The sequence below is a fragment of the Centroberyx affinis genome, unplaced genomic scaffold, assembly GCF_046629955.1.
Source record: "Centroberyx affinis isolate AG114_WGS23_722 - 3 ecotype Tasmania unplaced genomic scaffold, CSIRO-AGI_Caff_v1 ptg001414l_1, whole genome shotgun sequence".
NCBI lineage: Eukaryota > Metazoa > Chordata > Actinopteri > Beryciformes > Berycidae > Centroberyx > Centroberyx affinis.
In genome coordinates this window covers 77,413-90,738 of record NW_027279892.1, presented here as the reverse complement: position 1 = coordinate 90,738, position 13,326 = coordinate 77,413, and the positions used below count along the sequence as shown (strand labels likewise).

The following is a 13,326-nucleotide window of genomic DNA, read 5'->3' as shown; positions in this document are numbered from 1 at the left end:
AGAGAGAGAGAGAGAGAAAGAGAGAGAGAGAGAGCGACAGAGAGAGAGAGAGAGAGAGAGAGAGAGAGCGAGCGAGCGACAGAGAGAGAGAGAGAGAGAGAGAGAGAGAGAGAGCGCGAGATACAGAGAGGGAGAGAGAGAGAGCTACAGAGAGAGCTACAGAGAGCGAGAGAGACAGAGAGAGAGAGAGAGAGCGAGATACAGAGAGAGAGAGACAGAGAACGAGCGTGATACAGATAGAGAGAGAGAGCGCGAGATACAGAGAGGGAGAGAGAGAGAGCTACAGACAGAGAGAGAGCTACAGAGAGCGAGAGAGACAGAGAGAGAGCGAGATACAGAGAGAGAGAGAGAGAGACAGAGAGAGAGAGCGAGCGAGATACGGAGAGAGAGAGAGCACAGAGCACGAGGGGGGATTGTCCACTAGTTAATCGATCGCAGATGGCATCGTTCTCTTGGACGGATAAAAAAAATAAAAATAAAAAATGCTAAAATGGGTCGCCAAATATACTTTATGTAACTTTGGAAAACCACTAGCCACAGTGGCCGGTGAGCAAAAAAGTTGAATGTCAAGCCCTGTATACCTATATCTCTATATTATACCGCCACACACAAACACACTTTTTGGCCCCCGCACTTCTGAAATGAATCCGGAGCCCCTGGCACCGGACCAACCTACTGGCGCTACAGGGCTGCTGCTCTGTATCTGACCGTGACCTCTGACCTCCCTGTGGAGCAGGCAAGCAACAAGAGAATTCCTCTACCGAGAGAGAGAGAGAGAGGAAGACTGACATGTTGTAGATGTTGTACTTTCTTCCTCTTCTTTTCACTCTCTTGCCCCCCATATGTTTCATGTAGAATTACACATTCAACACACACACACACACACACACACACACACACACACTTGAAGAGAGTGAAGGAGTGTTTGTTCTTTGTATTTAGGTTTGATTTTTTTTTATTGTTTTATTGTTCTATTTTGATGAAGATGTTCATCAAAGCATTCATTCATATATTTATTTATTCGATTATTTTCTAAATTAGACATCATACAAAAGATTCAAATCCTGTTCTACATAGACTAGACATAATGTGAAAATAAATGAAAACATACATGGAGTCTCACTAAATAACACTGTGGACTCTACAAAACAGTAAGAACAGTGTAAACACTTGTTTTTGGATGGAAGCTGCTGATATCACTATATTTTGTAGATATTCTGTATGTAAGTTTCACCATTTTCATGCCAAAAATTCAAAATGCTTGTAAGGATTCGGCATTTCCAGGAGATTTTGTTTTTTTTCTTGGCAGGGTTGAAAAGCCTCTGAAAGAGCTGTAAGACCATTGGTAAAAAAAAAAGAAAATGAGATGCTGATATCAGTCCAATGTCAGCAAATTACATATTCAGCTCCTTCACTACCATAACTTCATCAGCTCTGCAAAGTCTTCATAGTTATTAATCCACAGCCGAAGCCCAGCATAGAGCGGCTGAGTGAAAGTGGTGTGGACTTTGTGGAGCAGGGTCATCGTGTCAGAGACGCTATAAAAGGACAGAGTACCTGCCTCGTAATCCAGGTACACTCCGACCCTGGAGGAACGAGGGCCTGACACTCCTGTTACTACATTATTGTGTCGGAAACTGTAACCATGTTGATAGCAAACTAAACTCCAGGACTTGTTGTTAAATCCAAAACCTGAGTCACCTGACGTTCTGCTGATGTCTTTGTATGAAACTGCTGCAAACAGAGTGAGACCCTTCCACTCCACCTCCCAATAACATCGCCCAGACAAACCCTCTCTGCACAACACTTGGCCAATCTCAGTAAACCTGTCTGAGTGAGCAGGATAAGCTATACTCTTTGATACAACCATCACCCTCCGGTTGTCTTCTGACAGGGAGAGACATGTGGAGACTGAGTTCACATCCAGTGTGAGAGGACAGCAATCTGTCAGAAGAGCAAAGCAGAAACCAGAGTATTAACATCAACCTACTGCCATTCAGCTAATTATTAATGCATTCATATGTTGTGGAATTGTACAGAGTGAAATATCATTTCCTCACAGTGTAAAAAGTCTTCTCTGGTCTGTGGCTCTGGTGGCAGTACAACATCTACAGAAGACACTAGAATAAAGAAACAAAACAGAATCCTCACTTCCTAAATAGCACTGGACATGTGTAAAGCCACTACACCGATTCCTCTGAATGGATATTTCTATTCCTGTCAGCTACCTGTGGCAGAGATCCTGGGCCATGTGTCCTTCAGGACGCTCTCTAGTTTCTCTCTCAGGTCAGACACAGAGTCACTCGCGTCTCTGAAGTAGCGTAGAGGACGAACAACAACACGAGGCAAGTCTGGAGATTCACTGGGACTGGAGAGAGACTGGAACCTCTGGAGAGAGTCCGGGAAGACAGAGACACACACACACACACACACACACAGGCACAAGTAGAGGAAAAGGATACAGACAGCAAAAGTCAATTCCACTGAGCAGCCATGTTTTCTTTCTGGAATAATGCTGTTTATTTTTTTGCTACATATCAGCTATGAGTTCAATTCTGTGTTTTGAATAAATTAGGATTAATAGAATGTTTTGAAAAAAGACAATCATGGTGTCCTGGTGGGCCAGCGAACTAGTTAATAGGAAGAAGAAGAAGAAGAAGAAGAAGAAGAATTTTATGTGATCTCTCAAAATGATATGCTCATCATTGGCTGCAATGTCACTTTTGGCCAGCAGATGTCAATGTTTTGCACAATGTCTTCAACATTGCTTTGGTCTCAATGAGAAGAAACACAAAGTAGTTTTGGATTTTGGGGCTTTTCCAATCAAGACAGAGTGTGTCTTGGCTATATCGCACCGCAGGAAACCCTGTGCTTATTGAATGATGCAGAAACAGCATTAAACTATCTTTAAAGAAAACAAAGTGTGTGTTACCTGAATGAAACGGACGTGGTCGTCAGCGTGCGACAGCTGTTCCAGTTCAGTGTCTCTCCTCCTCAGCTTGGCGATCTCCTCCTCCAGCTGCAGCAGCAGTTCTTCAGCCTGACCGACCGCAGTCTTCTCCTGGGCTCTGATCAGCTGCTTCACCTCACCGCGCCTCCTCTGGATGGAGCGGATCAGCTCAGTGAAGATCAGCTCACAGGCCTCCACTGCGGTCTGGGCAGAACTCTGCTAGTGCAAAACACACACATGGTGCCTGCTTTACAAAGTGCACATTTTGACATTTGGCATTACAGATGGCTGGGATTATTTGCTCCTTCATAACACTGATTTCTTCTGATTTCAAACATTTGGGTCCTATTCAGATGTTCCTCAGTGCCATTTTACACTGAACTGATTCCATTAATGAATGCCAAGCCTTTAACGGGCTGTGAGCCCTGTAGCAGACACATGGGATCATATACTGTGCTCCCATTTCCACACCTTGAGATCCTCCACAGCCTGGCTCAGCTCCTTCAGCTGCCTCTCTCTCTCCTGGACTCCCTCCTGGACTTTCTGCTGACTCACAATCAGCTGTTTCTGGAAGACAATATTAGGATTGGTGCAACAGGAAGTGTTTTCTCTGAGGCTGCTTGTATTTCTAACACCATCAAAGTTACACTGGACGTTGGAGTCATAGCTCATTCAAAGAGGAAAAACATGAAGAGATTTTTTTGTCAGTGAATATGTTTTATGGCCACAGATGTCGTCAACAAGTTATTCTGGTCCTACCTGTTTCTCAGCTCTCTCTGCTGCAACTGACACTGTATCGTGGCTCTTATGCTCATCTATGATGCACAGAAGGCAGACACACTGCCGGTCCGTACGACAGTAGACCTCCATCAGCTTGTCATGCTTAGAGCACATCTTTTCCTGCAGCGGGGCCGTGGCTGAGACCAGCTTGTGCTTCTGCAACACAGGAACGCTGTAGTGAGGCTGGAGGTGAGCCTCGCAGTAAGAGGCCACGCACGCCAAGCAAGACACGGTGGCTTTGACGCGTCCGGTCCCGGTGCAGAAATCACAGGCCACGTCCGCCGGGCCGGCACAGGCCGGAGCAGCAGAGGGAGAAGCCTGTCGGCCGCCCGTCTTCTTCAGCTTCTCCACAACCTGGGAGGAAAAGAAAAGGAGGAGAGGTCATTCACTGACGAGCAACGAGTGGAATACATGAGGTGTGTGACAAACGCACAGTGAGAAATAACACATTTTTATGTCTCCTTTAGATGGAAAACTAGACCCCATCAAAACCACCTTAAACATTGGATAATTAATGTTCATGTAATGGAGAAATGAAGGACATTTCTGTGGAATAAATAAAGTAACACTACTACTGTTTCCACCAGCACTACTACTACTGTTTCTAGCTCTACTTCTCCTACCAGTACTATTTTTCCAGCCCACCTCAGCCAGCATGTTGTTCCTCCGAAGAACAGGCCTGGGACTGAAGCTCTCCCTGCACTGAGGGCAGCTGTACACTCCCTTCTCTTCCTCCTGGTCCCAGCAGCCCTCAATACAGCTTCTGCAGTAACTGTGTCCACACTGGAGAGTGATTGGTTATTTGATTTGGTCCAGACAGACTGAACAGCACAACTGATCCCGGTCCAGCACAAATACATGCTGCTGCTGTTCAGCCATTTTACTGACAAGCACTTTCACACAGGCGACAGTTTCGTTTTCTCTGGAAAGACTTGATAAAGAAGGGGCAGGACTTCCTGGTTGTGCTCAGAGGGGCGGGGCTTTAAAGAGCAGCTTTATGTTTTGTGTGAGAGTTATAAAGTCAAGTAAGCAAGCAAAAAGGACATTTCCTTACAGAGATCAAAAAAGTATGACATTATTGTTATTATGAAATCACTTGTCACTGTGTGACAAGTAACAGGGTCATCCTACTTAGTTGTGACCTAATGTATTATCCCAAATTCCAAACATATATTCATTTGCTTTCCACAGGTAAATCCGGTAAGTACATTGCTCTTTGTCTCCTCCCAAGTATATCAGGTTAAGCATGTCTCTCATTTTATTTTCACAGGTATACTATTGGATAGATCAGATTTTCTAGTCAGTCTCATATAGTTATAACATTTATTTTGAAAACAAGGATGTTTGACCGGATGTTTGACCCTTTCAGCGGCGGAACAATGTTTTAATGAATCCTCCTTAATGTCTTCTTTATTTCCATTTTGGCATTTTGTATTACTAAACACGTTACAAGAAATACTCCGATTCCTGACTTGTATTCTTTTTTTCCCCCAGTTTCGTACTTTGCATTACTCAAAAACGTTGCTACATATTACTCAATATGGGTTTTATTTTGAAAGTTTTGACCATAAACCGTATTTTGTTTTAATTCCGGCTAGCTTGACACTCGTGGACTAGCTTCGTGGCAAAGTTTACATTTGATGACAGTTTTGCAGTCAGCATATTTCCCCCCCAAAATGAGTTGCTTATGGATGGGCAATGTATGTATTTTGTGTCATATTATCTAAAGCTCATGAGTCGTAGTACATGCTGCAAGAAAATCCAGAGATAGTAATGCTAAGTTCTCAACTAGCTAGCTATGTACTTTGCTAGCCTAGTTAGCTACCGTTATAGGGTCGGCCCACTGTTTGTTTTCGGTTTTACATCATAATGGTTTCATTATAGAGCAGTTATGCAAATATATACCCATATTCATAATATCACTTTGCGCACAAAATAGCTTTCATTTTCTGGCCAAGCCACAAAGTAAAAAAGATCCCACGTACCCTGCTCTGCTGGATGGAAAGAAAGTGACGCCTAACTTCATTAAAAAATCTGGTGCTTCCGTGCTTATCCTTAAAACGTACTACATAGCCCACCTCGCAGAACATGATTTAAAACCTTATACAAATTGTTAGAATCATCAGAAATTCGGCATATAGAGTGTCTAGCAAGCAGCAGTTAATTTTAATAATATCTACAACTTTTAGAATTCGTTCATACTGCATGCTCGCTGCCGCCCACCATTGTTTGATAGAAGAACATTGTGGAATAGCAGGCGAACCACGTAGAAAAGTTTAAATTTTATTTAAACAAGTGCTGCTTAGTGTATTGGATTTATGCCGAATTGAAGAGAGGATCCTAAGGATTGGTAAAAGGTGTTCAGTCATAGTTTTTAGGATATGTATTTTTGCCGATAAGCATGACAACATTAAACTGAGACATTTTTGAATGGAGTTTGTTGACGTTTTCGCCATACGTTCTCGCCAAGTGACAAAGTCAAAAGTCTTATTTAGGAAAATACAGTATCAATCGTATAGTGAGTGGTCAAGGATTAGGATTAATCAGTTTTTATGTGGAAACGCGATATGGGGTTCATGATTCGATACAACCACGACACAATGTAGCCTAATAAATAAAAGTTCAATGACAACAAAGTCTGACTGCAGAATTATGTTTATTTCTAAGCCACAAATCTTTCTAGCGATGGCATTGGCTTGCTACAATGTAAACAACAATTTAAAAATGTCATTACAAAGTGACAATAATATAATTTGGATGGAGAGCTTTTGAAATTGTGATGGTCAAGCGTCTCTTTTATGATTACTACAGCAGAATAAAATGGAGCTAACATCGCGATTCATTTTTCTGTCCCACGATACATATTGACACATTTTTGTATTGCAACATATTTAATTTTTATTATCATCCCATCCCTACCCTAGTGAATACTATTTTAGAGTGGATTGATTTCTTCTTGTTGTAAATGATATACTGGTAATTGCTGTTATTTTCAACCTGAGCCTCATTTTCCTAGTTTTTGCCATGATGCTGCTCAATATTTTGTCAATTGCATTACTTAACTGTAGAGCCAAGTACCTCTCAGTCTGCAGGGAGCCCTTCTCTCCAATACAATCCTTTAAACTGAGGGTTTTGCTTGCCTCTGCATTTGTATTTGCTGCTGACAGCTGTTGTTTTTGCCCATGCAGTTAGATCCATACATGGATGAGAAGTTCATATCTCGAGCCTTTGCCACCATGGGAGAGCTAGTAGTAGGGGTGAGAATCATCCGGAACAAAATGAACTGGTAAGGCAGCAGGCGGTTTCTAGCCTGACTTGCACAGGGTGTGCCTCACATCAAGGGTAATTCTGCAGTCTATCAGTGGTAGAATGGTCCCAGATCTCACTGTTCAAACTCCAACTTATAACAGTGAATTTGAAGACTGACAGTTGATACAGCCACAATATAGGAAGGGAAAGTGACAGTTTGCATCTGTTCTGGTCGTGTTCAATAAAGAGAAAATCATCTATCACTTCCCCATTGTCAAATATGAATCTGCGTGACCGTCACCATTCATTTTTCACAGTCAATTTCAATTGTAAGAGTCGATATGAAATTATTTCGATAGCAACATATATAACAAATATGCAAAATCACTGTTCAATCAATGTTCAGTAGTCAAATTGATGTTCATCACTTTGAACTGCATGGTAATATATAAAGTATGGTATGATAACATTTTCAAATGAAAAACCCCTAATTTGATTCACATCTTATTTTTGTGAGATTTGAATTAGTCGCTTTTTTCATTAATTCAGACAACAAAATGTGTATCACGATAACTCAATATCATTTTATCACTATGGTTCCATTCAAAGACGATAAACGATAATATTGAATTATTGGTTGGTCCTGTTGCCCACATAACATGATTATTAGGGTTGGCAGCTTTAGGGAAAGTAAGGAAAGAAAAATAAGTGGCACTTAAATGCTATCAATGTCCAGGGTGTGGTGGGGGTGGGCTTATTACCTATGATCTAACACAGTACAATTAATATTTGTGATTATGTGAAACTCTCTCCCAAAGCCAGAAAACACAATGACTTGAACCTGCAGTGTCATTAACATAAATCTGGAACTGCTCCATAGGCAATATTGTAATAACACTTAAATCTGCATTGTCATCAAGTAATGATCTAAAACCTGGAGCTGCTCCATGGAGAATGAACTGGGAAAGATGCCAATTCACTCACACTGGAGCCATCCAATCCATTCGCGGTTTGGTTTCTAGTTTGTGGGAGGGAGCTGTTCATCTACCCAAATATTGATTGTACTGTGCTCGGCCATATGCAATTCAAAACAATAACTGACCTGTCCTACACAATAGGAATATGAATACTTACATTCAGTGTTGTTCACATTGCATGCGAACTATAAGGCTAATTTTTACCTGGATAATATGTCTGCACTATTCTGTCCCCGGAGCTAATCGTGATCTGAATAGACCGCCAGAGCAATCAAGTTCGTATTTCACAAGTTTATAGAAGAGTTTACAAGGCATTTTTTTTAACCTTATTGCAGGGGTGCAGCCGGATATTGTTTTGTGGAGTTGTCAGATGAAGCCACAGCAGAGAGATGTCTAAAGAAAGCCAATGGAAAACCCTTACCTGGAGCCTCTCCGGTACAGTACACCGTCACACACCTCGCGTCACTGAGCTCAGCCGCCTGATGGCTTGATTGTCTTTTTTCAATATCCCATCTGTCCACTTCATCGAACACGTGTGGGAAGTTTAAATTATGAATACAACGCTCTCTTCTGTTAACAGCCGAGAAGGTTCAAGCTTAATCGCGCCACTTACGGAAGACAGGGAGAGAACAGGTATATAGCATGATAGTATATCTATAAGTCCCTTTTCCTTGTGAAGACTTTTAACGCATGAAGCACAATTCTTAACATTAAAGCTGCGCTAGGCAAGATTTTGTTTATCAGGCTAAATCACAAAGTGGAGCTGCAACAGAGAAAAGCGTCCCATCCAAACTAATTAAAGGTCCCATATGGTGTCAAACAGGATTCCCCTTGCCTCTGTGATGATAAAGGAGTTGGATGGTCTATCTAAACATGGTGAAAGTATCAAAACGCACGGTCGCCAACTAAATCCACACAATCCATTAGAAAAGCGAGCCTCTAAACGAGCCGTTTGGACTTCCGTAACTTTGTGGCGTCACTAAGGTTCACTCATTATCATTTTTGAGAGTTTTCCCTACCTGTAGCTGCCAGGCCGCGGCGTCTCATGTTTCACTCTCGAAACGGTTAGCCAATCGGAACAGAGGGGTCGTTAATATTAATGAGCCTTAAAGACACGGCGACAGAAACAACCTGTTCTTGGTAAGGCTCAGAGAGATGCTGGAAAATGAACGTGGAAAAATGGATTGAGAGTGTTTTTGGTGCATGACACCACACACACAGCTTTGAATGGACCTCAAGACAGAAAATAAAACTCTGGAAAGTGTAGAGTATGGGACCTTTAAGACCCCGTAAATCCGCCCTATTTGCCCAAATTAAAATTCTAGTGTTGGGTATGTACACTTCTCCGCACAAGAAGTGACAAATCAAAACTAAAAGAGTCAAATTCAAACTGTCTCCTGAACAGCAGCAGTGAGCAGCGCTCCATCCAGAGAAAGCTGGACTCACCAACATTAGATCCTCCTCTCTTGCCCCTTTAGTGTCCTTTGGTATAAAGCACCACAGACCATCTGGGTTTTAAACATGAGCGTGTTGTGTGCAGCTTACTGACATCAGCTTACATGATTTCTGGGTATTGAAGTTAATATTTTTCAAACCGTTACCTTCCGTTGCAATTTGGAGCCACCAATGTGCAAAGTTGCCTAGTGCAGCTTTAAACGCACAATATGTAATTTTATGCCGCTTGGGGTCTCTCAATCAAAACAATATCAAAAGATGGAGTTTGATGATGTCATGAAGTAGCGTGGGATCATGGGAGTTGTTGTCTTCATTGTTAAACAACCACCATTGCCGTACGGTTTCTCTCAGACAGACGGTGCTCTGCAGTCAGCTTCTCCCAGTTAGGATTCCCTGAGTGTTCATCGTTCAGGAGGTTTTTACCGGGAGCCGAATTATCCGCAGAGGTCTCCTCCTCTCCAAAACAAACGGACCCGGTGATTAAAACCGGTAAAAACACTGAATAAAGCAGTGTCACGGTAAAAATCAGTGTTTCTCTGACGCTGTGGAGGGGCTGCGAGCCGAGCTGCCGCTAACGTTTGCTCAGCACGTTTCTCTGATAACTTCAGATCCAGACGTCCGATGACTAAAATCCTTCATCCGGTTAAAAGATATAGTTAAAAACGACCAAGATCTAAAAAGTGCATCGTAAAAATGTGGCTTAAAACTGGATAAAAAGTCAATTTATGACAGAGCTTGTGTCGGACAAGATGATCATCATCTTGTGCGCGTAGTAGAGGGGGTAAAGGGGATCTGACGCCATTGACAGGCGACCAAATGAAACGGACCGTTACCTTGATTAAAATTACGGGTTTCTCTAGGTTTGAAAATTGTTGGAAACATTTGTGATAATGTAAGTAGACAACTCAACAAAATATATAACATAGGTCTAGTCGTTTTTAGACATTTTAAGGCGGAAAAGTTACATATTGGGCCTTTAAGTTGTGGAAGGGACCCGTAAAGTTTACTTTAGTTGTGAGAAGTTAGATACAGACAGATTAGATAGATAGCATAATTTAGTTCTTCTATTGCCTCCTGTCACAGAATCATCATTGTCCTCTTGCTAAACGTGCACTCTTTCTCTCCAGACGTGATCATTCAGACAACAGGCACAATCAGCAGTACTCCCACAGCGATAACCAGTACTATCAACAATACTCCAGTTACTACTCAAGCTGGGGCTATGACCAAAACACAGGGAACTACAGCCGCTACAGCTACCACCAGTATGATTATGGTAATCAGGTAAGCGGTGGCATTAGTCTGGCCATGTCAGTATCTACCTACCTTGGTTCACAGCCATGGTGTCAATGGTTACGGTGCTTGGTTTATGAAAGGCTGTTCTACTTGTTTCAGTGCTATGAAGAAGCTGAAGATGATGGACTAGAAGGTGAGTCACCGGGTTTTTTTTTTACAGCTCCAAAAAAAGCATAAAATGTCCTTCAAATTTCTCCAAACAGCTCCAAGTGTTTTGTAGCCAAACGATTGCACTGCAGGTCCAAAAGTTTTACCTCATCACCTCCTGTGTTTTCCCTTATTGGCAATGCTCTGGTCACACGCACCGAGACTCAGATTCATCTTTAGTTTCATCCTATCTTCTCTCTGTCTGTATTCACCCCCCCCCCGGCAGAGCCCTCGGCGGAGCTGGACGTGGTCGAGGCCAACAGGCAGTTCATAGAGGAGAGCGAGGAGCTGTACGACGCTCTCATAGACTGCCACTGGTCCGTCCTGGAGCCACCGACGCACTAGAGCACCAGGCACCCAATCGGGGGCCAGATTCACCAATGTGTTCTTAAGATAGATCTTAAGAAATGACATAAGAGGAAATTTTAGGAAGTTCTTAAGAAGGCTCTTAAGTGCAATTCCTCGATATTTTCTTAGTAACAGTCTCATTTCTTACGAATTTTCCTACTTAAGAACGTCTCAAAATAGGGCCTGAATTAATTCTGGTTAATAAACTTTAGGCTTACTGCCATTGAGGCTAGGAGACAAGGCTAGGAGGCTAGGAGACAAGGCTAGGAGGCAATCCAAAGTGCTTCCATCTACAAAACAATTGCGTAAAAACCTATGTAGGGCAACTAGAGCAAAGATTTAAACATTGGTTGCTGTAGGTAACTGTAAAATTTGCTAGCTTATTTTCAACAGACATGAGACAGAGGCCTACCTGGCCCTACACCAAATAAAGCTTTACAATAAATGTTCATCTTAATGTTAGGTGTAGGGGAACCTATGAAGACTTTGAACTATAACCTACTTGTCTAAAATGTGTTTAAATATATGATATTAGAGGCTTACCTTTTCACTGTAGGAGTTTTAAGACAGGTGAAGGGCTGTCTTAAAGTTAAGAAAAAAAATCAAGAACAAATCTGAGAACTTTCATTTCAAGAATACCGTTTATTCGTAAGTTTTTTTTTTCTTAGGAAGAAACATAAGAAGAAAGTTAAGAAAATATATAAGAACTGTTTTTGAGAATAGCATTTTTTCCTTTTTTTTTTTCTTAAGACTAACGTTAAGAAAAAAATGGCACTTGAGAAAAATTTCTTTTCTTAAGAGGGTTTTGTGAATCCGGCCCCAGGTGGTCACCAGTGTCAGATTCTCAACCTCTGTGTGTGGACCAGTCAGGCCAGTTCGGCGTGGAGGCTCATGGGTAAAAAAAAAAATAAAAAAAAAAGGCACGTGTTGAGGCCAAGCGAAGCTGGTCCAGGAGAGGAAGCCACTAGGAGACTGAGCCATAGGAACTCAACAGTGACCAAAGGAAGCGACGCCAAACTTTCATTTCATTCACATTAACCGTTAGCTGATTTGCTGTGATATTCTTGTAATTAACCGTTTTGACACAGTGTCACTCACATCTGTGGAAGTATTGATTTAGGGTGAAATGCATTTTGCTTTTTTATCAGATGATCGTTGATGTCAGAATTGGGAAGGGAAGACATCTAGTGCATGTTTTCATCCTTTCTCCTCCTGCTATAGTGAAAGCCATGGAAAGGGACTCTTGTTAAAGGTTCATTAAGTACTTTATATACAGTATATATGTATGTATATATAATATATGTGTATATATTATGTATTTTTATATATAGGTTTTTACTGTCCTATAGCACAAAATGACCATAATATATCTGCAGGGGGTTGATAGCATTGTTGATCAATACCAATGACTCAACAATGGATGGTGCAAATGACAAAGTGTTGTTATTCTAGTATTTTGCATGGTAATATTCTACCTCTTCACTAGACCTGTCTGTGGGATCTCTGCTCTAATTAGCTTACTCTCTTGAAAATGTGACTTTTTCATTTGTGTCAATTACAGGCCACTGTAAACCACGGAGCCCCTAAAGTCCCGAAAAGTGATATATTTTTTATCTTGTGCGCACAAGATAAAAAACTATCACCTTGTGCGAACATGTTAATTATTTTGTGCGCACAAGATAAAAAAAACAAAACACTTCAGGACTTTAGGGGCTCCGTAGTAAACTGCCAGAGACCTGTCCATGTTGTTGTAATTCCTTGGTCGCCTATAGAGGGCGATAAAATTCATAGATTACTTGATGTCCCTTTAAATCATAAAGAGTAACTGAACCCCAAACCCAAATCTGTGGTGAAGCCTGACACCTAATGGTGAGAAGCAGGGTACTGCACATCTCATCTGCTATTGGCTGGTCTTTGTGCCAGGTGCTGTTGTACTCTATGGAACAAACACCAGCCAATAGCAGATGGCCAGTGCAGTACCCTACTTTTCACCATTAGGTGTCAGGCTGCACCACAGATTTTGGTGGGGTTTGGTTACTCTTTAAATGTCAGGGTTGATGTGCAAGTCTGGAATGTATGGAAAATAATTTTCATTATTTTCAGGTCTTAGGAAATGCTGATTAA

The 13,326-nt window shown here is 41.7% G+C and overlaps 2 protein-coding genes across 2 annotated transcripts; one reads left to right on the top strand and one right to left on the bottom strand.

Annotated features, from left to right (window-relative positions):
• Positions 1-979: 979 nt before the first annotated feature.
• LOC139649963 (tripartite motif-containing protein 16-like) lies at positions 980-4,538 on the bottom strand. The gene is made up of 7 exons (XM_071526481.1): positions 4,376-4,538; positions 3,710-4,084; positions 3,422-3,517; positions 2,933-3,166; positions 2,229-2,388; positions 2,061-2,120; positions 980-1,944 (listed from the first exon to the last, which is right to left on the bottom strand). Exons 1-7 carry the CDS (start codon positions 4,385-4,387, stop codon positions 1,415-1,417), a joined length of 1,467 nt encoding a protein of 488 aa, XP_071382582.1. The 5' UTR covers positions 4,388-4,538; the 3' UTR covers positions 980-1,414.
• An 868-nt stretch (positions 4,539-5,406) lies between these two features.
• On the top strand, positions 5,407-11,199 carry LOC139649969 (tRNA selenocysteine 1-associated protein 1-like). Its single transcript, XM_071526488.1, has 7 exons — positions 5,407-5,430; positions 6,919-7,016; positions 8,292-8,391; positions 8,537-8,589; positions 10,539-10,695; positions 10,807-10,840; positions 11,081-11,199. The coding sequence occupies exons 1-7, from the start codon at positions 5,407-5,409 to the stop codon at positions 11,197-11,199; spliced, it is 585 nt and encodes a 194-aa protein (XP_071382589.1).
• The last annotated feature ends 2,127 nt before the right edge of the window (positions 11,200-13,326 follow it).

Coding starts and splice junctions, on each gene's coding strand:
- LOC139649969 (XM_071526488.1), top strand. CDS start 5,407: ATGAGTTGCTTATGGATGGGCAAT. Junction 5,431..6,918: donor GTTGCTTATGGATGGGCAAT/GTATGTATTTTG, acceptor TTGCCCATGCAG/TTAGATCCATACATGGATGA. Junction 10,841..11,080: donor TGAAGATGATGGACTAGAAG/GTGAGTCACCGG, acceptor CCCCCCCGGCAG/AGCCCTCGGCGGAGCTGGAC.
- LOC139649963 (XM_071526481.1), bottom strand. Junction 3,518..3,709: donor CAGAGAGAGCTGAGAAACAG/GTAGGACCAGAA, acceptor ATTGTCTTCCAG/AAACAGCTGATTGTGAGTCA. Junction 1,945..2,060: donor CAGAGAAGACTTTTTACACT/GTGAGGAAATGA, acceptor CTCTTCTGACAG/ATTGCTGTCCTCTCACACTG.